Source organism: Semicossyphus pulcher, unplaced genomic scaffold, assembly GCF_022749685.1.
Source record: "Semicossyphus pulcher isolate SPU_LCO1_2020_fin unplaced genomic scaffold, fSemPul1.0.p SCAF_12, whole genome shotgun sequence".
Lineage (NCBI taxonomy): Eukaryota > Metazoa > Chordata > Actinopteri > Labriformes > Labridae > Semicossyphus > Semicossyphus pulcher.
The window spans coordinates 29,799,888-29,824,410 of record NW_027211626.1 but is presented as its reverse complement, the minus strand read 5'-3'; the positions used below and the strand labels follow the sequence as shown (position 1 = coordinate 29,824,410).

Genomic DNA, 24,523 nt, shown 5'->3' with positions numbered 1-24,523 from the left:
GCCCACTCCCCCGTCTTACACCCCTAGTGAAATACCAAACGCCAGTCCGTCAGCTGTAATTACAAGACTCTCACCTTGTTAACAAGGGACTGTGGAGCAGAGAAGGAACTAAATTGGACGGAAAGTAAGTCAGGAGTGGCCAACGGGGTTTTGGGGTTAATTAGAATTTCCTTGTTTGGCATTTTATAACAGGGCAGGATTTTCTGTGGTTTATTATCACAGGGTTGATATATTTGGCCACATAGTATCCAAGAAGAGAGTTGTTGTCTTTTCAACAGGAAAGCCATGGACTAAACCTTAAGTGTAGCCACAACACGATAAGTCCTTAACTTCTCTGTGCTGTGATTATTCAAATCTTTCATATATATATAAAATATCCAAATTTACTTGCTTCCATTATTAGTCTCTCAGAAGCAAATAGGATTTCTATGATGTATATTATGTTAGCAAAAACATTATCAGAGATACAGGGATATTTACATTAAGAAACAGTTTTAATGAAAGGTGGCAAAACAAACTTATTGGTTGTCATGACGCAAGAAACAAGGCTGCACTTTTTAGCAAATTATGTGCAACAAATATGTATAAGACATTGAAGTTAATGTTGAATCAATTACTTTGTCATTTTTCAGTATACCTCAAACTTCTAAATAAACTTTGACCTTGTAAGTCCACTTTTTGTCCCCCTTGTTTAGGGTCAGTGTCATTCATACAACAGCATTGGTGCCCAATGTTTGACCAGTTCCAGCAGCATCAACCGATGTGAACTGTATTCAAACCTCAGCATGATACTGCCATCACTCAACTGTCAGCCATTGGCTACAAGGGAAAGGCAGACAGGATGGCATGACATACTTTAGACACCCATATCACCTGAGTGTGCCCAACTGGGGCAGGAATTGTACTGTGTAACATTCATGTTTCCAGCTGTCATGAATTGTATGAAGTTTACATCCATTGGCTGACAAGAAAATATGCAAGGTTCCCACTGTTTCTGGTGGTGTTTCTGCATATGTACTCGATCCTCATTGCTTTCTCACATGATCTCAGTTAGTCTTGTCTATTGCTTTTTGTATTTCCAGCCAGAGGAAGGCTTGCAACACTGTGTTTGGATAAATGGTATCCAGATATGGACATATGGTTCAGCCCATGACCCCCAGCAGCACCAGCAGCTGACTGTTAGGAAGTAAAAACTTCAACAAGTTAGAGAGAATCCAAAAATCTCCTCTCGGCACACAGGTGTTTACAAGTTTACCTCACAACTAGATGATGTTATTATTAATATGCGTAATATTGATTTTGCCCATATGTAATATACCAATATTTTCCAATTAATTTTGACCAATGCCGACATTTGATTAAAAAAGGTTCAGCCTACACCAGTGACGCGCTGATAGTATTGTGCGTCTCTTATTATTATTCCATGTTATGGAAATGACATTATTAAAGGTAGTAATGTGTCCTTCATGTGTAAAGCAGTAACTACAGTTCCAGACAGTACAGCGTCAGTTTTACAGCATCTGACCTCAAGCAAACCACTGGCTGCTGTAGATTTTGATTAAAGTGTGTGGCAACAAAAAGTAACAACCTGACTGAATTATTCCAGCATCTCAAACAGAGGCACACAGCCAAGTGGAAGAAATGTGTGTGTATGCCTTAACGCCCTGCCTTAATGAAAACTATAAAATCATCTGTTAAATTTAATCAATATTCCAAAAGCACTAGTGCAAAGCTCAGTCAGTAGAGCAGGCGTGCCATATACAGAGTCCTCGCCGCATCGGCCGCTGGTTTGACCCCGACCTCGGCCCTTTGGTGCATGTCCTCTCTCACTTAACGATATTTCCTGTCATTCGTCCCTCTACTATCAATAAAGGCTAAAGGGCAAAAAATAGAAGCATTTGTGACAACACTATTGTCTGAGCTGGGGGGGGGGGTGTATTTGTTTCTGGATGATTCACAACCTGATTTGAAATGCATCTTGCAATTGATGGGACAATAGGTGAGGCTACAGGGGCGAACAGGGAGAGATAAAACCCGACAGTAGTGCCTTTATTTCAAGCAGCCCTTACATATGCCACACTTACTCATCACAGGTGCTACCATTCAGGTCTAGGGCCCCCCGTTAACTATTCATCAGCCTGAACATTCAACATGGCTACACACAGTCTTCCATTTCTGTATGGTCCCCAGAAGGCCTTAAATCACAGAGAATGGAGATATGCTGTTCGTAGCGCTGCGATGACTGCAGGTCAGCACCACCAAGATATTCATAGCTGTGATGGATGTCCAGTTTCTTTGGGCTGCCGCCTCTGCTGTGGCTGAAGAGAGCAGGCTCTGAATACTCTTTGCTTCTGCTTTACTGTTCAGTGATGGAATTAACTAAATATCATGGAAATGAGTATATTTAAAGGATAGTGAAAGCAAAGCATTCTTCCTTAGGGCCCACAAGCATGTTTTTACGCACCACCACGGACATGTTGAACTTAAATGATTAACCAAAACAGGGGCCGTAGAACAACGTTCCTGAAATGGGTTATGTGACACAGTTGCATTTATGTGAATCAGAAAGCTGCAGTTGATTGATTTGCCAAAGTTATTAAAGTTTATCCTGTGAAGATAATGTATATTTTTACAATTATTTATGGCAGTCCTTCCCAACTTTGTTGAGACATTACACTCAAATTGTCCACTGGCTAGCTGGCACCAAATGAATGTCACAACAATACATATCCTGGGAACAATGAATGTCTACTCTAAAGTTGCTCCATTCACTAGATGTTTCACTGGATAACTAATAACTTTGACAGCAGTTTTTTCTATATCAAGTGTCAGGGTTAACCCAATTCATTAGGATTCATCCTCTGGGGGCCATGAATTTCAGTGCGGAATTTGATGGCAATCCACCCCAAGACAGTCAGATTTTTCCTCAAAAGCAATACTTTCATATTATCATATTGTTATTATTATTATTATTGCTAAAACCACCCTGCTAGGGTGATACAATAACTTGATTAAAGTAACTTAGAACTATTATATTAAAAAACATACATTTTGAGGTGGTAATTATCAGAAAACACTCAGTTGCATTCCTTTCTAATTAGACTTAATTATTATTAGCAGTAGAAAAAAGCATTGCCAAAATGTGTTTATTGATATGCTGCCCCTTCTTTTTTGTGTTTTCTCTTTATATCTCACCCACAGTGTAGGGAGAAAAGTCTGACATTGATACAGGACAGGAATAATTACAGAGTAATTACATAGATGTTTCTAGAAGGGATCAGAATTCCTGCTAGGTGTCACCCAGAGACAATGCTTGGAAGTGTTTGAGAGCAGATTAAAACGCTGTGAGGTCAGTGTTGTGCAGAGACTCGGAGGACAGTACGGAGCAGGGAATTTCAATATAAATGTAAAACAGTCTGGAAGCCACAAACAAGAGCTGTTCTATTTATTTTGAGGCTGACACTTCAAGGCAAGCACATAGATGCACGAGTGCTTGCGCACGCGCACACACACACACACACACACACACACACACACACACACACACACACACACACGCACACGCACACGCACACAGCAGACAGCACCTCTCCAAACAGGATATGGCTTACATGGTCAGCCTGTTGATGATTGTTTCACTGTCTCAACAGACCCTTGTATTTGATTGGCTTCTCCTCAAGCACTGCTTGATGCAACAAACAAAATGTCGGCTGAAAATGAAAGTATTTGCCCAACAGTTTTCTCATTTGTTTTAGCATTGACACAAGCCAACCTCTTTCCAATATTTTTCCAAATTGCTGTTCTTCTGTAAACACTAATGCAGTGCAGTGCTTTCCCTTGGATTATTTTTTTTTTTTCTATCAGTTTATGCACAGTGTAGATGACATTTCTCGTACTTCCCTGACTGCCCTGTTCTGCCTTTGCATCCAAACAGCCTCGCCACAGGCTATTGGCTGCTGTATGATATTACCTACTACCACTGAGACCATTTCAAAGGTGTCTGGAAATATGGGAGACTAGTGTATCTCCTCAACACAGGGTGTTTCGAACAGCAAATGGAAATGTATATATGATTATGCTCGAAAGCCTACATTTTCCTTCCCATGCTGCGTTTGCACTGCAACCTCTGAAACCCTATTGGATTTTTAAATTCAGTTGTATTCTAAATTCCGGAAACTTAGATTTTTTTTTATAATTTCCAATGCTGTCAAACTTAAAATAAGAGTGATTGAAGCCCCAGAAAAAACCCCAATGTAGAGTATCCTCTCATCATGAACACTCCCACTTTGTGGTCAACTCGACTAGGTCTGCTGTCCAGTGCAGGTTGGAGCTTTAGAGATTGAAGCATGCCATTCTAGTTGATCATTTTATTCCTTATCATGTTACTAAAGTTGGGACTGAATTGAGATTTTTTCCTTCTATAAGAGTTGTAGATATTTATCAGAATATGTTTTTCTGAGGGTGATCAAAACATAACCCTTTGTAGTCAACGGTCACTTTTAACTAAAATAAGCATGACCCTTTTTTGGCATACCTCTCCAGCTGACTCAGTCTGCAGGGTCATCCACATGTTGTTATTTCAGGCCTCAGTTGTGGGCGAGAAGTAGGAGCTGTCAGGTTTGGTTTGTAAATTAAGAAACCACCAAGGTAGACCATCGACTGCCACTGTCATACACATAATCACACACACCACATGTCTCACCGGTACCAAGGTTTGGAAAGAACCCATTCTATGCCCTGGGGCTGCTTTGACCAATTCAGGGTTACCACTTAGTCCGTCATGTTTTTTTATCCATTGCTAGATTTAATTATTTTTCAGTATACATTTCCAAAAGGTTGCAACCTCAAAGGGCAGTACACTGTATCACCTTTACCATGTTTCAAAGATGCCTGCTCTCTCCACATTCAATGTATCTCAACCAATCAAGATTTTCTCAACAGAAATATACAACACACACAGCCTCACTTCAGGCCAACGCTTTTGTACCATTTTCTCCTGAGATATGAAACAGAATGACTTTTTTAATACAGTACCAACAGTGTTGGTTTTAGTTCTATTGCTCTTGCTGACAATGGTGCAATACAACTTTCTTATTCAATCCTGGATAAAAGATGTTGCATTAAGATCTCATGATGATAGTTTATAAGCTAATTTCCAGACAATGTCTCGGACTTTCACATCCCAGTCCTACACAACACAAAGAATTCTATAGGGCAATCTGGGGACCACAAGTATAAAACATACTGCATCAAGTACTGTGATTGCAGCATCCCTGGTTTGATTCCTGCTCCACAACTTTGTTGAATGTGTCTCCCTCACCGTTTTCTGTCTGTATCTTTACTCTCACTTGTCTAATAGAAGCAAAAAGCCAACATCTATTTAGAAAAAGGTTCCAGGCCTAAGTTAGGCCAGAGCACAGTATACCACCAAAAGCAGCTAGCAAAATGTTGTACTCTCAAGTATTTCCCTCACCAACTAATCATGCCTGATTTTGACAGGGCCAACAACACTGTTGGTTTTAGTCTTCTTAGTGAACTCTAAGCTGCAGAAAAAAAACAACGTTAAGCAGGTCTAGTAACAAAATCCTGGGAAATAGCAGTCATATAACTGGATCATGCATATATAAATGTTTGCTTATAATTATGTTAACGGACGAGTGCAATATGTATTTGTCTTTAAAAACAGTGAGCCTTTTGTCCTTTGTTTCTCTAGCCATAGAGAATCTAACACTTAATCTCCTTCTTGTTGTCTACAGTTCTGGATATGGCACGACATGTGCCCCTTTATCGGGCGCTACTGGAGCTGCTGAGGGCCATTTCCACCTGCACAGCGCTTGTTCCTCTGCTGCTGCCTCTTTCTGGAGACCCTGGAGAGGACGAGGAGGAGGAGGATGAAGAACACTCAGAGGGACAGACCTCTGTTGGGATGCTTTTGGCCAAGATGAAGACATGTGTGGACACATACACCAATCGCCTCAGGTGAGATGGAGAAAATTAATATAGCTTAATGGTTTTAAAATATAGAATCCAAATGTCGTATCTATTTTTTTATTTTTTATTATTCAAATAATTATACATATCTATAAATATTGTATTGTTTGGGCAAAAGCTGACTTCCTTCATTAAAGGAGTAATGTATAATATAGTAATACTTTGATCAAGCCATGAACTTGCCACTCCAGTACTATCTATTCTCCTCTTCTCTGCAAAACTGCTGAACTGGGAATCTTAACATGTATAGCCCTGTGTAAACCTGCCATTAAAATGCACCCAGGGTGAAGTGAATGTGCCCCAAGGAACATCGGGGACACGTTTAAATTCAGTCACTATGCTGTCTTTGGAGATGGTCAGGGACACGTATCAAGAAATGTATTGTGTGTTTTATTATGGCAGGAAAAGGCTTTAGCCTCAGCAGAAAAAAACATTGCCTTTGCCTTGAATTACACACACACACACACACACACACACACACACACACACACACACACACACACACACACACACACACACACATTCACATGTGACCACCCTGTCTTCAGATGAGTGAGCTCAACTCCCCTCCTTACAGCTCTTGTACACTTCCTGACAACATGCTGTACTCAGGTTTACATACATACACACTACATACATGCATGTCAAAGTGCCTGCTTATATATGATGGCCTGGATGGTATTTTTAGAAAATGCATGCCATGAATGTTGCAGCAGCCATCCCGTGGCAGCATGGTTCATTTAAGGTACCACATGAAGAAAACCTCATAGTTCCTCCTATTTCACTGAGACAGCAGTGGATTACTGAAGCTGTCACACATAATGCAAGCAAGACTATTGATCACTGAACACACTTAACTTGGTTTATGCTCTTCATTCACTATCTGTGTTCAACCAAAATATCATAAAAATTAAATCTGCTCTATAAGCAAATGAAGAGAAAGAATGTCTGGTATGAGAGCTAACACTGTTCTAATTAGAAACGTGAAACTTAGCTAGTGAATGATTGCTAGACCATAGGTGTTCATCTATTAAAGACCAGCTCCAGTCATGTTTTAAGACAAAATGCTCTGCTTGAAAAAATAAATTGTGTCTGATGTGTGTTTACTGCAAAATATGTTTTACTACCTTATAAAATTATACTAGGGCATCTCATCCTTAAAAATTCATGAATCTGCATAGTCCCTGCCCACTATGTAAATTTCGATTGAGCGCCTCCGTCGCCAAAACAGAACACGTTTCTGCCATCATGTTGTGGAAACTTGTTGAAACTTAGCTAGCTTTAAATGTAGTAATTACTAGTAGTAATGTTAACGTAAGTAGTCAGTAGTGAGTTTGCAAAAATTACAACAATGGTTACAGCTGGCTCGCACATCGCTGAAGTGGTTGCCATAGGTTACACATGAAGATATACATAGCGTCACCCCGTCCATTAACGGGATTGGCTTAGGTTTGTGACGTCTCAAACCTGCCAATCTGAAAACGTGTTGTTCAGCCTGTCCTTGGTACACTGCAGTTTAAAAGCAGACAGGCCCAGCCATGGAGATGACTGCTGATGTTGTCCCTTATACGTCTTGTAGCACATGAAGAACATCACATGGAGATGTTTACAAGGTTAAACGCTTGATTTTCACTGGAGGGGGTCTTGAACAGTCAGAACTCTGCAATAGAAACGGTCCACCAGTGCCTACGTTGGTATTTTTGCTTATTGTGATGTTATTTTAAAATGCTTCATAACCTAGAAACTGTACAACCTAAGCTAAAAGGTTATGTCAAACACTTAACCGTTATAAGTACTGTAATTGTGTCAGTCAACATTAAATAAATACTAATTTCTGACATACTGTTTCACTTAATCTTTAAAAGTTTCATCTTCAAGAGAAACAGTGTACAGTGCCTACATTGTAACATCTTGGAGTATCTTCAAATGCTTAATATCCCTAAAATCTGTATAATCCAACTGTTCTGTAAATTATGCTCCATTAATTAGGTTGGTTTTTTTTATATAGCAGTTTAAAGTGGATTATGCAAACCACAATCTCCCACAATGAGATTTGTACTCGTAATGATGAGGGAAAGTAGTTGGCTTTACCTCTTTAAAAAGATCACAAAAAACATCTTTGCAAACAGTTTTCAGAATGGTTGAATGTATATTTGTGTGTGTTCCAGGTCTAAGAAAGATAAGAGTAAAGGTGTGGTAAAGACAGATAGCTCAGATCCAGAGCCCGAGGGTTTGACTCTGTTGGTGCCTGACATCCAGAGGACAGCTGAGATAGTCTACGCTGCGACCACCAGCCTACGGCAGGCCAACCAGGGTATGTATACAACACACACTCTAGAATCGTTATCACATCGCCTCTTCTTGGGTAACAGTAGAAATACAGATTTACATCCGTACATTTTAACTCCAACACAACACACAAACCCAGTTTCATATCAATTGTGTTTTGAGTCTGGATTTTCAGTTTTTACATTCAAACAAAAACAAGTCCTGACGTCATTTTGTGTCCTTGCTCTTCCCTGACTTAAAACCTTTGTTGGCTGGCATGCAGTATTTTTTATTTCCCCTCCTTCAACTTGATCTGAATAATTCCAGCAGGTCCAACCTCTTCATATTTCTTTCTGTCCATTCATCCTCACACCCTCATCTGTTGTCTGCGTCCTGCCCTCATGGTGCAAGGACAAGAAAATGGGTCTCTAAGTTTAGCTTACCAAAAAGTCCAAATTCCCTCAGCTATGATTGATTCAGCCCAGGAGTTTGATCTCAGGATGCTAGCGGCCTGTTTATGAAAGTTGAACTTGACCAAACTATCTCAAGCTCAAAACTAGACACTGCCTGATACTCCTCTTGTTGTAACAATGTGGCTCTTGGACTGTGCCAGGGCTTTACCAGACTTAGAAGTTTGTCAATCGATTTTGAACTAAGCATCAGCTAGTTCAGTGCCATATCAAACTCCCATATCAGCCTAGATGACTCACATATTTCACTTGTAGGATGCATGCAGGCTGTCAGGTGGATGGCAAGACTTTATATAGTTCTACCCAAATACTTTCTTAGTGTTCAAATCATGTCACCGCGTTTTTAAACTATATATATATTTATAATTTGAAGGATTTCAGTCAAAGTTAGCATCAGCTCCTGAAGTCCCATCAATGAGTGTCAGAGAAACAATGTTTTTCAACTTGAAACTGCTTTATTAAGTGTTTTTCACTCGTTTAATTAGCAGGTCCACGTATTAACATTCTGCCATGCAGTTTTTCCTGCATTGCTCTGTGTATAATGACACCGACAAAACACAAGTTGACTCTGGGTTTTCGCTACTGATGATTCAAATGATCCTGAGGTCCTATCTCCAGAATTGCTCCACAATTTTTATGCATTTTCACACTCCCATTACTCCTGATGGACAATCTTGGATTCAATCTGTGACAGAGCAGTAAAGAGCAAATAACGTATGTCTTAACTTGTTCTGTATATAGACAAATAAAGTAAGAAAGGAGATTCTTCTAGCTTGCCATTATTCACTTAAAGAAAGCAGTGCCATCAATAAAATGTCTGCCGCATGATGAAGCATTACACCTCCCCCATTACCTTGTTGCTACACAGTACACATTATTAATCATCTCCCACCCGCCCATTTCTTCTGGCTCCCTCCAGAGAATTTTTATGCTCGCTCCAGATAAACAGCCATCTAACTGATCACTTGAGAGGGGGGAACACTGTAAGTTGTGCTGGAGGTGTGCATGTGGTGTAAGGGTTATGAGCAAAGATTAATCTCAGTTCATATGAACAAATCCATATGATAAAGGCTTTTGGAATCACACATCATGCACAGTTGTGTAGTGTGGAGCTTACAACATTAGGGCCATGACCAATGTATAATCATTTAATTAGTACAGGGGCTTTAAGAAATATCTCTGAGAGAAGCCGTGATCGGAGAGGAGCAGGACAATATTGACTGAGGAGAGGACGTATTGCTCTGAAGCATCGATATACCCGCGCTAACTGACAGACCAAATAAATGAGGACATCAACGCTTTTATGTGCACTTTTATGTGCACCTCTTTTGCTTCCAAGGTTGGACTGTAGTTTTTTCTCTAAATGTGCTTTTATGGTTAATCTATTACAGTTCATTATTAACCTTCAAAATATAGTACTTTGACTTACCAATTCCTCTCCTATAAGCAAAGTGTGCCCGTGTGCTGGGGTTGAGCCTCGCACAGCCACGGACTGATTGGTCTCCCGATTAAAATATGAATGACAATATATTATTAACAGATTGTTTTTACAAACACATTTTTGATCACACAAAAGGTGGAATTGCCGTCATGATCACTGGAACTCAGTGCCTGACAGCCCTTATAATACTAGCCACAGCTCCCACCAACTGCTGGTGCTGTTTGCGCTGGATCATTTGCATAGCAAAGGGACAAATTTGCCCCAATTGTTAGCATAACATGACTCACTGAAATACGCTCAAACGCAGCACACTTTTGGGTGCATTTAACCCTCTCGTTTTGCAGGTTTAGCGGGCACAAAAGCTGCGCAATCCTTTAGTGAATTCCCCCTTAGAGTTCTACCAAATATATCTACAACCAAAACAAAAACAGCATCATGGTGTTGACCTGCGTTGTACTGCATACCTGCGTTGTATTAAGGAAGTGTAGTTTAGCAAGGTCCCTGGCCTCCGCCAGATGACGCGTTTTACGTAGTCTGGCATAGGTTTCCCAGAGAAGCGGATCGCGTCCTCCAAAGGCACAGAGCGAAATTGCATTTTTGATCTACCAAAATGGCATTAGCTCCCCATTATAGCATGACAGGACTGAGGTTGAAAATCTGTGAATTTGCCCTTTAAGCTTGTAAACTGCTGCTCATTAAAATAATGAAAACAGACAATTTTCTGTGTCAAAGTCCGAGTCCCACTTATATGGCTTTTTTTTTTAGATGCAATCCGTAATGATTTTAGACGGAAAATAGATTATAGATATGATTATGATAGCTGATATATTTCATTTTGAAACCAGAATGAAAAAATACCTTTCTTTGAAATTTTGACAATGCAAAGGTATGCAGAAGGCTTTTTTGTTGAACATATAACTACATCAGAGAATACTCAGCCTTATTCAACATTGTTAACTGATGCTAATGTGGACCACCATCTGCTCAGCTGTGATACTACACATGAGCTATACATGAGCTTCAGACAGTGCTGAGCAAACTATGTAGTAAGAACATGCTCTGCTGGACCAACCATGTGATGACATGCTTCATAAATTAAAGCATTGTTTTCTGCGATAGAAGTTACATCTTAGTGTAATTCTATGTAAAGTATAATCTGCATTATTTGTTATGTACAAAAAGTTTTCCAATCAATACTGATCATAAACCATATAAGCTGTTACGATACATCTGTAATAGTCCCATATGGGACTATAATATCAGCAAACAGATGTATGGGTCGGCCCAGTGCCTTTATTTCAGTAGCCTTTGCCGTCAGCAGTGCAATGTTTACATAACTGATGACCAGAGCAAAAAAAACCAAAACAAGGTGTAATCAATTGTATTGAAAAGTCTTTGAAGGAATCCTAACACAGACATGTTCTTCAGGAAAAAGTGTTGTATAGAAGCACTTCTTACATTATCTTTATGGTGCTAGTTAAGATTGTGTTACACTGTGTGTGTTTGACAAAGATCAATTCAAAAATTGCGAACCGGTTTTTCTGATAAATGGCCCTGTGGCAGGCTGGCCTTAAAGGATTTTCTCAAGGGAGGATGTTCCGAAGCGGATGCTTCTCTGCCACGGTTACGTTCTGAATGCTTTCAACTCTGCTCATTTTTCATTATCATCTTCATGGTTTTTTTTATCCCATCTCCCTACCAGAGAGGAAGCTAGTGGAGTCTTCAAGAAAGGTGTCAAGTCGACCAAAGCCCCTGTCCATTCTACGCTCTTTAGAGGAAAAATACGTAGCTGCCATGAAGAAGCTGCAGTTTGGTGAGTTTAAATATTTTCATTTGGATTTGTGAATTCTCACACACACACACACGCACACGCACACGCACACGCACACGCACACGCACACATACACATACTGTATACAAATATACATGCACGTTTAGTTACGTACGTAGATATGTGTGTGTAGACCTTCTCCTTTTCCCAATACAAACTCTCCTCTGTCCCCATCTCCTGTCTGACGTGATCCATAATGCTTTCACTGCCAGAGCTCTGCGAGGTGTGCAGACTGGGGCTATATCCTCATCCTGCCCATCTCTTTTGTCATGTCCATCACTCTCCATTCAGCCATGTCATGATTAATTACACTGCTTTTGCTGTCTTGTAATTGATTTTGTGAGCAGCTTGATGTCTGAAGTCATTGCAAATGACTCCTCTGTCAACCGTGTTTTTTCAGACAGAAAAGTTAAGACATAGTGAGGGCTACACTCACTTTATCAAGAGTAATTTTAAATTACACAACAGGATTTTTTTTGTGTGAAAGTGCTAAAAAAAAAACATGGGGGGGTTTAGGGCCAGCATGTTTAATAAGATTTAACTGACTAGTTTTATGCACTGTATGACAGGTCCTTTAAAATGCCGTTAAAGTCTCACTACAAGTGGGATTTTGCTTTTAGTTTTATTACATTTTTTTTATTCATTTATTGAAGCCAAAGACACTCATACTTGGAGTGAAGTTACACTTTTAAGAGGTGATATTTCATTTTTTTATATTGATAAATATTTTTTTATTAAATATTTATCAAGTCTATTTATTTAAACCACATTTTGTAATTGGATTCTCTCACAGTCCTATTTCCACCCCTTTGGAATGTTTGAGGAACTATAATGGTGTATTTGGGAAGGCAATCTGACAACTTCCATAATCTGCTCTCTTTCCAGACACCTTTGAAATGGTCTCAGAGGACGAGGATGGAAAAGTGATGTTCAAGGTCAACTACCACTACATGTCTCAGGTGAAGAACGCCAGTGATACAAACAGTGCAGCCCGATCCCGTCGCCTGGCTCAGGAAGCCGTCACCCTGTCCACATCATTGCCCCTATCATCCTTCTCCAGTGTCTTTGTCCGCTGTGATGAGGAGAGACTTGACATCATGAAGGTAAAGTTGTACTTCAACATCTTATTGGCTTTATGTGGTCCAGCATCAAGGTGCAAACTTTTGGCTAGGGATGGGTACTGAAACTCGGTATTAAATGGGCCCCGGGGCTAGATTATGAAATACATCAGTATTGATAAACTTCTGGCGTTATCAGTTCTGCTTTCAGTACTAGAGAAATAAATGAATTAAAATTCCTTTATTTATTTATTTATTTTTTAATTCCTATTATTGATACAAAAACGTAATTTTGCACATTTAATCTCACCAACTGTCTCTGATTTGCAATAAGGTTAAGACATTCGTCTATATTTCCAATCCAGAAGAGAGATCTCTCTCACGGAGCCTGTGTGCGAGGGGCGGGGGCAGCTGTCTATCACCAACGCTACAGCACACACATACACACGCGCACTTACACAAGACCTCCTGCTCGTGGCAAGGCCGGAGAGAGCTAAACCTTCAAAGGTGTGGTTGCACTTCACCAGAGTCGATGCCGAAAAATGCTCTTTGCTACAAGTGCAACAACACTTTTGCTTGTAAGGGTGGAAACAGGGGCGAACAATCTGTCCAAACAGCTCTCTAAAGTGCTTCATATCTGTATATGATATGACATGCAGCAAACTTCTCACTGGACGCTGCTGCCCAGCAAACTTGGTACACGTGACAAACCGGGTTAATTGATAAGCCCCGCCCACTACCAGCCAGCCAAATTTGTTTTATATTTCCATCATCACAACATTGGAGTCTATAATAGTGATCTGTTCGAAACATTGCTGTGAATAATTGTTTATTATTTATTATTTACATTTCAGAAAATAAAGCTATCTTAATTCTGTTCTTAATTTCTTACGTTTTTCTCTTAAAAAATAACAAAAAGAACAGATAAGAATACCGGAGTCCCGGATCGTTAGCAGCATCGATAATAGTAGTTATACTGTTAAAATCTTAACGATACCCATCCCTACTTTTGGCACGGTGTAAACTAACAATTTAATTACCATTGTACACATTGTAGATGTCTTAGTCCTGTTAAATTGTAAGGTGTTGTACCCTGTTATTTATAGAATCCACTGTTTTGAGTGGTGAGTCAGACTGCTGGAACGAATGGGTCTTCCATAAGGATGTTGTGTACGGTGTGAGCACATTAGTTGTTTCTATCGTACGACTTGTCATCAACAGCTCTTACTCATTCCCCTTGTGACATTTTATAAATGGCTCTCACCCCACAAGTTAATTAAAGGCAAAGTCTCCTTTGCTAAATGTCAAAATCCTCATCGGTTTTGCTCTGTTTGTGCAAAATTACTCTAAAGAAAGGCAGCAGCAGACCACTAACTAAGTCAGACACATGATGAAAACTGATTAAATTATCAGTAGCCAAATTCTGATTTTAAAGTTTGAACAAAGACCTTGAAGCAAAAGTTAATATTTTTCCATAAAGCAGAAAATACAAAATAGTTTTTCAGTCTAGCTGTGGTAACAAAGAGAGGCTTAAAAGGAAATCTGCTGGCCCTCAGCCAACAGTCCTGTCAGAGCAGTGCATGTTTTTGTTATGTAAACACGTTGATACAAACCTACCAAAATTAACTTTTCCCAAGAAAAGCTTAGCCTCCGGGTCAGCATCAGCAGAAAGGCACAGTGGCTGCTGAGGTGGAAATCTCATGATCTGTGAAGGGTCAGTTCATCCTAAAGCTTCACCCCTGCGTCCTTACATTCGTACTAAATCTGCCCAATACATATATTCCACCCTGTCACAGCGGCACCGCTGTTTTAGGCATGAAATGCTTCCCCACCAGATTTTCCCCTACTTTGGTTGGAAGTGCAACAAAAGTGTTGGGTCTGACTGTTCATGTCAAAATAAACTTAATGCATGAATGGTGCTCAGCGCCCTCAAGAAATATTGCAAGTGTTGTTGCCAAGTCATCTCAATGTTACAAACCCTGACAGCACTACTCAAGACCAATGCAGTGGTTTAGACAAGTGTCGGGATGTTTGTATTCCTCTGAAAGAACAACACATCCAAACTGCATCACTAGAATGTGTCCTTTTCAACAGCAGCAGGCCCTGCACACTGTCAGCTGGGTAGCATTGAGCTTCCAGGCAGGCCACTGGACTCGATGTAGATTACTTGAAGGCGTATCGCCTATCATCTGAAAGAGTTTTCAGTTTTGACTAAGTGATGGGAAGTCCTAGGTGTTTGACCCCTGTAGGGTTGTTCACACAGTCATGTCCACACACCCTTTACTGTTTGTTCTTCGGGTTTCGTTTCCCAATGGCACAGCTTGTGAATAGAAAGCTTTCTGCTACCCATTTTTAAATCGTTAAAACTTGAAGCCTATCCTATAAGTATGGTTGACACTGTGTTTTGCTAGAGTTATTTTTTGTTGCCATTAACAGTATTTTACATTTTACAGATTGTTTCCATAGAAATACAGATCATTTTTACAGTTTTGAATGTGTATGTGTATTTGATTAATGAGCTAATTTCATTTCGTGAGAACATAAATTGTTTTCGCTACAAATGCCATGAGCACTGTAGATAGAACTGGTTCCTTTCTCTCAGCTAATTTCACCCTTTAGCCTTGTTGATAATTACTTTGTTGTTGCTGTGGAAAAGCTTGAAATAGAGTCGGCACCATTTCTCCATTAATACTTTGGTGTTTGGCTTTTGTTTAATCCATATTAACTGTTATCAGTGGGTCCACCTTTCATTAATTAACCCTCTCTTTGAGTGATTAATAACTACCCTTCCGCAGGCTGTTATTAAATGTATTAACTATGTATTAAAGCGCTGTATTTGTATTTACCCTTCTCTATGTTTTCAGGTTCTAATCACAGGCCCAGCCGACACACCATACGCCAATGGCTGCTTTGAGTTCGATGTGTATTTTCCCCAAGACTATCCTAACTCGCCTCCTCTGGTCAACCTGGAGACCACCGGGGGACACAGTGTGCGTTTTAACCCTAACCTCTACAATGATGGCAAAGTAAGTTCTAAGGATTTAAGTCTCTTAATGTTACTCCAATCAAGTACACGTTTGACACACGTAAATGACACCACTGGAGTCAAAATGTACACCCATTTTTCTCATTACTCTGTGTTTTGGTAGTTTTATTTGGTTTTTTTGTTATTGTTAATGTTCATTGAGATTGGTACACTATGTCTGTAAGCTAATGCTGCTTTGGAATTTTAACAACAATCATAGAACAAATTCGCAGTCATAATTAACCAGTTTAGTTTTTACATCTTCATCCAATACATATTTGAGGTTTGCTGAAAACTTGTGGAGTTAACCGTTTTAAACAGTTTAAATTGCACATAAACACCACATTGGAACATGTATAGTGGATGATGGGACATTTTGAAAATAGCGATGTGATATGCAGAGATAAAACCTTAAGTGACTGTAATGGATGTGAAAAGTGAAGCTTATGGTCCAGCTTCAACACCTTTACTGTATAGTGAGTAGAGAGGAAGGAAAAATGACCAAAGGGAGAAGGAAGAATCTGTCTGGTTGTCAATCAAGAGCCCAATATGCTGGTGTAGTTTCAAATTAACCAAGAGTATCTGAAGACATTACCACATCTGTCAAATGATAGGATTTAATTTGGCATTTGGAAGTAGACACACATCCATCCTTGAAAAGTCGGGGTCAAGGTGCTGAAGCTCACCCAATCTGCTGCACCTCGTTAAGCTACCACTGACAGTCCACATGTATTTCCATAATGGGCCCAGACAGCTGCTGTAAGGAATACCTGGGGCTTCCACATCAATGGCAAAGCTAGGAGGAAGCAGACATGGTTAAATGGAAAAAGACAACGGCAGATGCAACATAGCAAGCTTGTTGCAGAGGATTGTTAATCTCAGGTGCAGGTCTTATTGTCTTACCCAGTGGTTAGACATGCAACAGGTGGTAGTTACAGTACAGTAATTTGAAACAGCTACCAAGTTCTAAACAGACAAATTAATACTGGGGTCGGTCTTAATTTGCAAACATAGAAGTATTAATTAAAATCAAATAACAAAATATATTGCTCATTTCAAAGCTTGCTATCATTCAAGTGATGGATCTATCACTATTAAACCCTTTCATAAAATGGATCTACAATCAACTTGTCTCCATTTTGTGTGCCATGTGATGAATTAAGATATTTTACAGATTGCTGATGTGAAGCCAACAAAATAAACCTACTTATGCATCTAAAGCTCACTTTCTTTAAGATGCTGTATGGTAATTGTTTAACTTGTGCTTAAACCAATAGCAGAAGGTATTTCTTTTGCAAATAACATTTGCAACATTTACATCTTTTGCTGGTAACAGAAGTGCAGGCCAGATAGAAATACAATTATTTATCGACAAATATCCGTTGTCTCTGTGGTAACAGAAACCCAGTCCGAAATGCAGAATTGAAAATGCTAACACAGATTCCGTAGGATCCTACATTAAGTAAAAGCTAAAAGCTGACTTGAGATGTATGACTACATGATTGTAATATTTTCAAGGAGACAAAGCCAAATACTGCTCGCTGGGTTTTGTGGAACCAAAGCTGGGCAAACTGTGTTGACTTGAAACTGCAAAGCTGCACATGATGCTTGCCATTTCCTCCTTGACATTATCCCTTAATGTGACAAAGGAAGTATCTGTGCCTTTCTGACTGGTTTTAACATAAAGTTAGCTTGTGATAATAGGACATGGTGAGTGTTCAACATCCCTCTACACTTACTGAGGTAAACAAAACTGATCTGTGACCTGCCGTTTCCTCTTGTGCATTCAAGTTTTAATGAACAGACCTTGCTGGTGAGCTTTCCAACTGGCTTGCAATACACTGGCGGAGACCCAGCAACGAACTGAACAGCGACTGAATTGAACTCTTTCATTTAGCCTTTTGTCTTTGATATACAATAAATTAGGTGGAGAAAATACAAAAAACACCTAGCTGTGTGATGGCAACTATATATATACTGTATATATAATGCTTTAAACAAATGTGACTAATGTTCTATTGCAACTACATATCATATGTAACTCTCAGATATTCATCACTTTGGACAAAAAGCGTCTGCTAAATGAATTTTAACATTGTAATATGTTTTACTTTGGTAACTCAGACGTGGATTTATGAAAGTGGATTATATCGTCATCTTAAGATAAATTATCCAAAGGTTTTCTGACCTGAAGTCCTAGCACCACTCTGTAATGGCTGTGTAAGGCTTATGTGGCTATGTGTGTGGCAAAACCCATTTGGCTGAAACTGATTTTTCTCTGTCTTTGACTTGCTTGTGTGTGTGTGTGTGTGTGTGCGTGTGTGTGTGTGTGTGTGTGTGTGTGTGTGTTATTTAGGTATGTTTAAGTATCCTCAACACGTGGCACGGGAGACCAGAGGAGAAATGGAACCCACAGACCTCAAGCTTTTTACAGGTGAGGTAAAGATCCATCATGACAGTCACCTGTCTAAGTGGATCAGCAGGGCTGTTGTCTGAGTCTTTGTGTCACAGGCTGTAGTTTATCACTGCCCTGTCATTACCCCGCCCGTGGGCTCTGTATTAATGGGCTTGGTGTTTTGACAGCTGACATGAAGGATCCTTCTTTAAAGTCAAGTTATTACTTTGCTTTGGTGACAGTGTGTGGGTGTTAATCAAACCAAACACAAAGCAGTATCATATGAACCTCCAGGTTATGCCTGCTTACACACATCACTCATCTTTAGTCAGAACAAGTTGGCTTGAATTGTGTGTTTAGACCAGACACTATCTGTTTTTAGCTGTATTTAGAAGACTGTTCTCACATTTTATTTACAATACTGAGTTTGTAGTCCTGCACCTGGTACAGCTTCTGCAATCACAATTTTATTTGTTACTTTGTCTTTGTCTTTGAATTGTGCATTTTAAAGACAAGCCTGACACACATAACACTTATTTAATTATTACTTTGAATCTTATCTGAGGATTCTGTGTTAAAATAGATGCCTCAGGGACGCTGGTTTAGCTCAGTTGGTGGAGCGGGCGCCCCATGTACAGAGGCTAAAGTCCTCGTCGCACTGATCGCAGGTTCGACTCCCGGTCTGCCGATCCTTTGGTGCATGTCGTCCCCCACTCTCTATTCCCAACATTTCCTGTCTATCTTCAGCTGTCCTATGAATAAAGGCAAAAGCCAAAATACTAATCTTTAAAAAAATAGATAATTTAAAAAAAAAAAATATATATATATATATATATATATATGCCTAACATAGATCTGATGTAAATGTCAAGCTATAGAATAAAAGAGGTTAGAGCTTAGAATCTTTTAAGAATTTTCTTACAGACATTTGTGATTTGAGATCAGAAGCAAAGATTTCTGCCAGCTGCTGATGGTGCTGCTGTTCTTTAAGCTGAGTTGTAGTCGAGCTACAGTTTTCAATAGGAAGTTAATATTTTTTCAATGTTATTTATGGGTTAGGGAATAGGTTTGCTTGCGAAGCTTTATGAAAAGAGTAGTTTATCTTTGATTTCATCATCTAAAGCCTTGAGGCTTAAATTGTGTTCAATAGAGTATAGCATTAACGCACTACTGGGTATCCAAAGTGGTGCACAAACTTACGAATATACACGCAATCTTGAACACAACATGTTGACATACACACTAGCCTTCATTTTCCATACATATTGATCCAACAACAAGCAAGTCAGAGCCCTTACAAATGGATTCCTCTTTCCTTTTTTTAATAATTCCCTCATTTGCAGGGTTAGAGAGTGCATAGAGATGTCTTCATTGATTATCATTCCAGTTAGCATGCTGTGGATCAATAATGGAAAATAAGGGGGTTGGTGAATGGGAGACAGGGGAGTAGGCTAGGATCAAGCGCTGTTGGATATCGGCTCTGAAAACTGGCAACCCAGTTTAAGACGGACAGATCGTACCGGTTGAAGGTCATTGGTATCCACTGAATGAAGCGCTTTCAAGTGCACATCTTCCAGCTGCAGTGTGGCTGTGGCCAGCAGGCAAGTCTCCAAGCCCAAGATCGTCATTGTTGGTAAAGTAGTTTCTCAGAATGGACAGGATGATGCAGGAGGGCGTCCTTAGTCTCCTTGAGACAGGCCACAGCATTAATCGAGCTGTTAATAAAGATATATTGAAGGATGTGTCTTTATGGGGCCAAAATATTCCTTGCTTTTGTCTGACTCTTTTCTAAGCGTCCACCACTGCCAAGATTATTTAAGAGGCTTTGGATGTTGAGGACACTGAGGGGATGTGGGGTATATTACTAATAGATCTTGATTATACTTGACTAGTTGGACACGCTGATTGTATTAGAATGTGATTTTTATCCAAGCTCCTGTGGAAAACAGAACAAATTACCCTTTACATCAATAACATGCTTTCCATTCTGTTGGAGCAATCTGCGAGTCCTGAATATTTCCCTCACATAATTCTGTGTCTCCCTGCTTCTTTTTAAATCTGTCAATCCGCTGTAGGTGCTAGTGTCGGTGCAGTCCCTCATTCTTGTGGCTGAGCCCTACTTCAATGAGCCAGGGTATGAACGCTCCCGTGGCACCCCCAGCGGCACCCAGAGCTCAAGGGAATACGATGGCAACATCCGGCAGGCCTCCGTCAAATGGGCCATGTTGGAGCAGATGCGCAACCCCTCACCATGCTTCAAAGAGGTAGGAGTCATTATTGTACTGCAGGTGTCTTGTGCATAAACGGATGATCTGTTACTAATGCCAGGTAATGTTGTGTCATGTTTCCGTCATGTTTTCAAAGCTGAAGCATACGGTTGTATGATCAGTGACGTGTGAGGTCAGGGGACATAGTAGAGTGCGAGTAATTTTTTTGGCGTGTTATTATTTCTTTAACTAACTAATCGAAATTAACACATTATTTTGACAGCACTATATATTTATATATAAATTAAGCAAGACTGGCTAATTCTAACATTTAACCAGGCTTAAACTAATCTTCCTGTATTGTATGAATAAAGTTAGGGTATGCAATTTTTTCAGGACCTTTTTTTGTTATTTGTTAAAATTGTCTTTACATTCTGACAACTAAAAAATAAAATACTCAGGCAGAAAAAGAAAACACTCTGGTGTAATTGGCTGCTACAGGTCTGTAATGAGCTCATCCAATCTTTTCATTCCGACCGCTTACTCAGAAGTTGCCTATTACCTTCATTTTTTTTCCTGTAGTTAAAGCGAAGACAAACTGTTTCGCTTCATCTGGCCTTATTCATGGGTACACAGTCTTGAAACATTTCTTAGAATGAAGAAAGAAGAGTTCTTATAAATTAGCATTTATACATTTTGTACAAATGGATAAGATAATAGAAAGAAATAATGAGTCTTAAATAGCTTCTTTTTACTATCGTTTTCTCTCAGCAAGTTTCTTGCCTGGTTGTACAGGATTCTGTCCCCACTTTTGTTGGCCTCCTCCTTGGCTTGACTAATCTGCCAGATTTGAGCTGTAAACCAGCGTGTGTTGCTGTTGTCTATGCAGAAAGTTTTATTCGACTTGCATGCCAAACAAGTTGATGTCGCAGACGTGAGGGAATTCATCTAGTTCTGTAGCTGAAAACTTAAAAACACTTAGGTCAGTGTTGCATGCCTGTAATTCCTGCTCTGCCTTGTTCTTGTTGCTCGGGGCGGCTGTGGCTCAGTGGTAGAGTCGGTCATCTTTCAATCGGAAGGTCGGAGGTTCGATCCCCCAGCTCCCTCAGGCTACAGTGTCCTTGGGCAAGACACTGAACCCCAAATTGCTCCCGGTGGCATAGCCAACGGTATGAATGTGTGATCTGATTGACAGTTGGGCACTTTACGTAGCAGCCTCTGCCATCAGTGTGTAAATGTGTGTGTGAATGGGTGAATGTGACATGTAGTGTAAAAGCAGCTTTGAGTGGTGGCAAAGACTAGAAAAGCGCTATATAAGTACAGTCCATTTACCATTTACCATTGTTGTTCCATCTCTTCACAGACACAGGTTTGTTTGTTTTTATTTTCTGCTCATCAGTAAGGAGGCATCACATGTCAGTGATTATAAAGTCAGAAAGTTGCACGACAGACAGAGTGTCCTTAATATAGTGTAGCAATGACCTAGTGTGTTTGATCCTTGTAGGGCTACTTAATGTTCTGTTGTAGTTATTCTGTTGTAGTTATTCTGTTATATTCCTCAAGAAAAATGAGCAGAGAGTCAGGTTGTTTTTGCTCTGTTGAAGTTATCTGGTGATCCAGGTGTTGTATCACCTCACTAACACAGGCCTGAGGTGGTATACAACATCGACTAGCAAAAAGGTCTCCCATGGTGAATAAATGAATTCACTGAATATAGAGTCTAGGTGAGGAGTTCCCAACACTTAGTTACTGTAGAAACCTTCCAATGTTTTCCATGTATAGCTCTGTTCTGTTAACTGTGAGCACTGGGACGCTCGCAGAAGTGGTCCCCAAGCCAGGTATTGGGGATGCAGATGGCATCAGATCTGGAGAAGTCAGTGTTGGTTCTTTTAAGAAGCAGCAGTTCGCCAGTGCTCCTGCACATTTCTCCAGACAGTTTCTTCTGCTATTCCCATAGAGAGCTGCTGCACCTCCAACAAATATCTCTATAAAACAGGACTGAACCCAACTCACGGAATTTTCAGTCCAATTGGATTTGGTTGTTCAAAACAAAACTTATCTTTCTTTCTTTTTTTTTCATTGTAGTGGCACATAAAACTCCTGTATCAGCTTACATGAGTCTCATTAATCGCCTCTAAGATGCATCTATATACGCAGTTTTTCCATAAAAATTGTCTGTCAGCCTGACGTCCAAATATTTCTATTCAACAACCTTCTTTGAGCCTCAAGTGACATCACCATCTTTTATTTCCTAAATCATTTAACTGAATGAAGGGTGGTAGTTAGCTAGTGAGCTAAAGTAGCAGCAGCATGGCTCGCAGCACCTGAAGCCCAGCTGAGGACTGTATGAGAAACACTGACTTTGAATGTGAAACCGCTTTAAACACCATTTTAACCAGTTTTAATTACCAGGTCAGTTTGTTTGTGGGGGGGGTTTCTGAGGAGGAGACCTCTTCAGATGATTTGGTAAAATCCTTTTGAATGATGATCACTGTGGTATCCTAAACAAGCAGAGCAGCAATAAACAAGCTAAAGCTCACAGCCCCTCCTGACGCTAAAGAAGAGACCTTAAGGGGAAATGTGGCTCTCTTGTACTCTCTCTTGTAAACCTTGTAAAAGATGAACACTAAAGGTGGCTGCGCACTGTCCAGACAACGCCCAGCTCACCTCAACATTCTAAAGTTGACAGTTGCTGGTTGCAGTCTTTAGAATGTTCCGAAAACCAGCTGCCATCTCCACACTGCCCAGACATTAGTTGACAGGACAGATTTAGTGGCTTACTTTATAAAACCTAAACATAAAAGTGCTTACCGGACAGATAGTTAATCGACTTTAGAAAAAGAAAGTCGTGCATATTGATGTTTCTGCATACGCGTATAGGCTAGTTGTCAACGGAACGCACTTGAATGTTGCGGTTTGTTGGGAAAAGGCGCACATTGGTCCGACATTCCAGGACTCCCGACCGGACATGTCATACTCGAACAACTTCATCTAACAAACACCGACAAACACAGACTGTCAGTGCACACTGATTCCACAGTTGGTGTTGGTTCATTCTGTGACTTGGGTTTGAAAGTTTGCTGCCTACCATTCTATTGCTCATACATGTGTACAGTGACAGCCACAAAACGAAATGCAGTTTTGAAGGACTCAAAATGATGATGAAAAAATTTCTTGTGAATTATCAAATTATCAACACATCTCTGCCCCTCTTGACATTTCTCCTACTATTTCAGCAAAAAAAACCCAGAGGAAAGTCTGTCTACTCCTTGAGGGTAGTTTTGGATCGTTGTCTGATAATAAATTCCCCTCTTATTAAATCCTCGGTAGATGACATTGTCTGGTGGGAGGCGTCCCTCCTCCCCCTCTCTTCCTCACCATTTTTTTATTTCCTGTGATCCTTTAAAAGGTCCGTGGTGAGACAGATTGCAGTGGGGAAGATAACAATCTTTCAACCTGCTCATCCAGAGCAGGCTCATTCAGAAGTGTCAAGAAAGAGGAACGGAGGAAGAGTAGCGCTTTGGAGAGGAAAATGAGAGTGCTGGAGGGGGGTGGACAGAGGGAGAATAAGAAAAGAGATCCAGTCTCTGACAGGGTTACATGAGAAAAACATACGCTGTAGGGAAATAATGAAAATGCTCTGATGTCATGGTGACTGAAGGGACATTGGTTTCTGGCTTACTGTCTTTTGAGTTATTAAAGTCTTAAAATCCAAATTGTACACATTGAGAAAAATATGTCATCTTATTTCTTCTGACCAATATTGCCATTTTAATTATATTTTGGAACTTTTAAAGAGCTGTAATCCATAGGGTTTTTATAGCATGCTATAATGTA

General features: G+C 40.0%; 1 protein-coding gene across 6 annotated transcripts in view; it reads left to right on the top strand.

Annotated features, from left to right (window-relative positions):
- birc6 (baculoviral IAP repeat containing 6) overlaps positions 1-24,523 on the top strand; it is a 113,910-nt gene that overhangs the window by 80,591 nt on the left and 8,796 nt on the right. For all 6 annotated transcript variants that reach the window (XM_069659277.1, XM_069659276.1, XM_069659280.1 and 3 more), the window contains exons 65-71: positions 5,757-5,979; positions 8,160-8,305; positions 11,873-11,983; positions 12,887-13,104; positions 15,924-16,085; positions 18,441-18,518; positions 20,555-20,743. In XM_069659277.1, the coding sequence (XP_069515378.1) occupies positions 5,757-5,979; positions 8,160-8,305; positions 11,873-11,983; positions 12,887-13,104; positions 15,924-16,085; positions 18,441-18,518; positions 20,555-20,743 (1,127 nt within the window). The remainder of the gene's footprint in view (positions 1-5,756; positions 5,980-8,159; positions 8,306-11,872; positions 11,984-12,886; positions 13,105-15,923; positions 16,086-18,440; positions 18,519-20,554; positions 20,744-24,523) is intronic.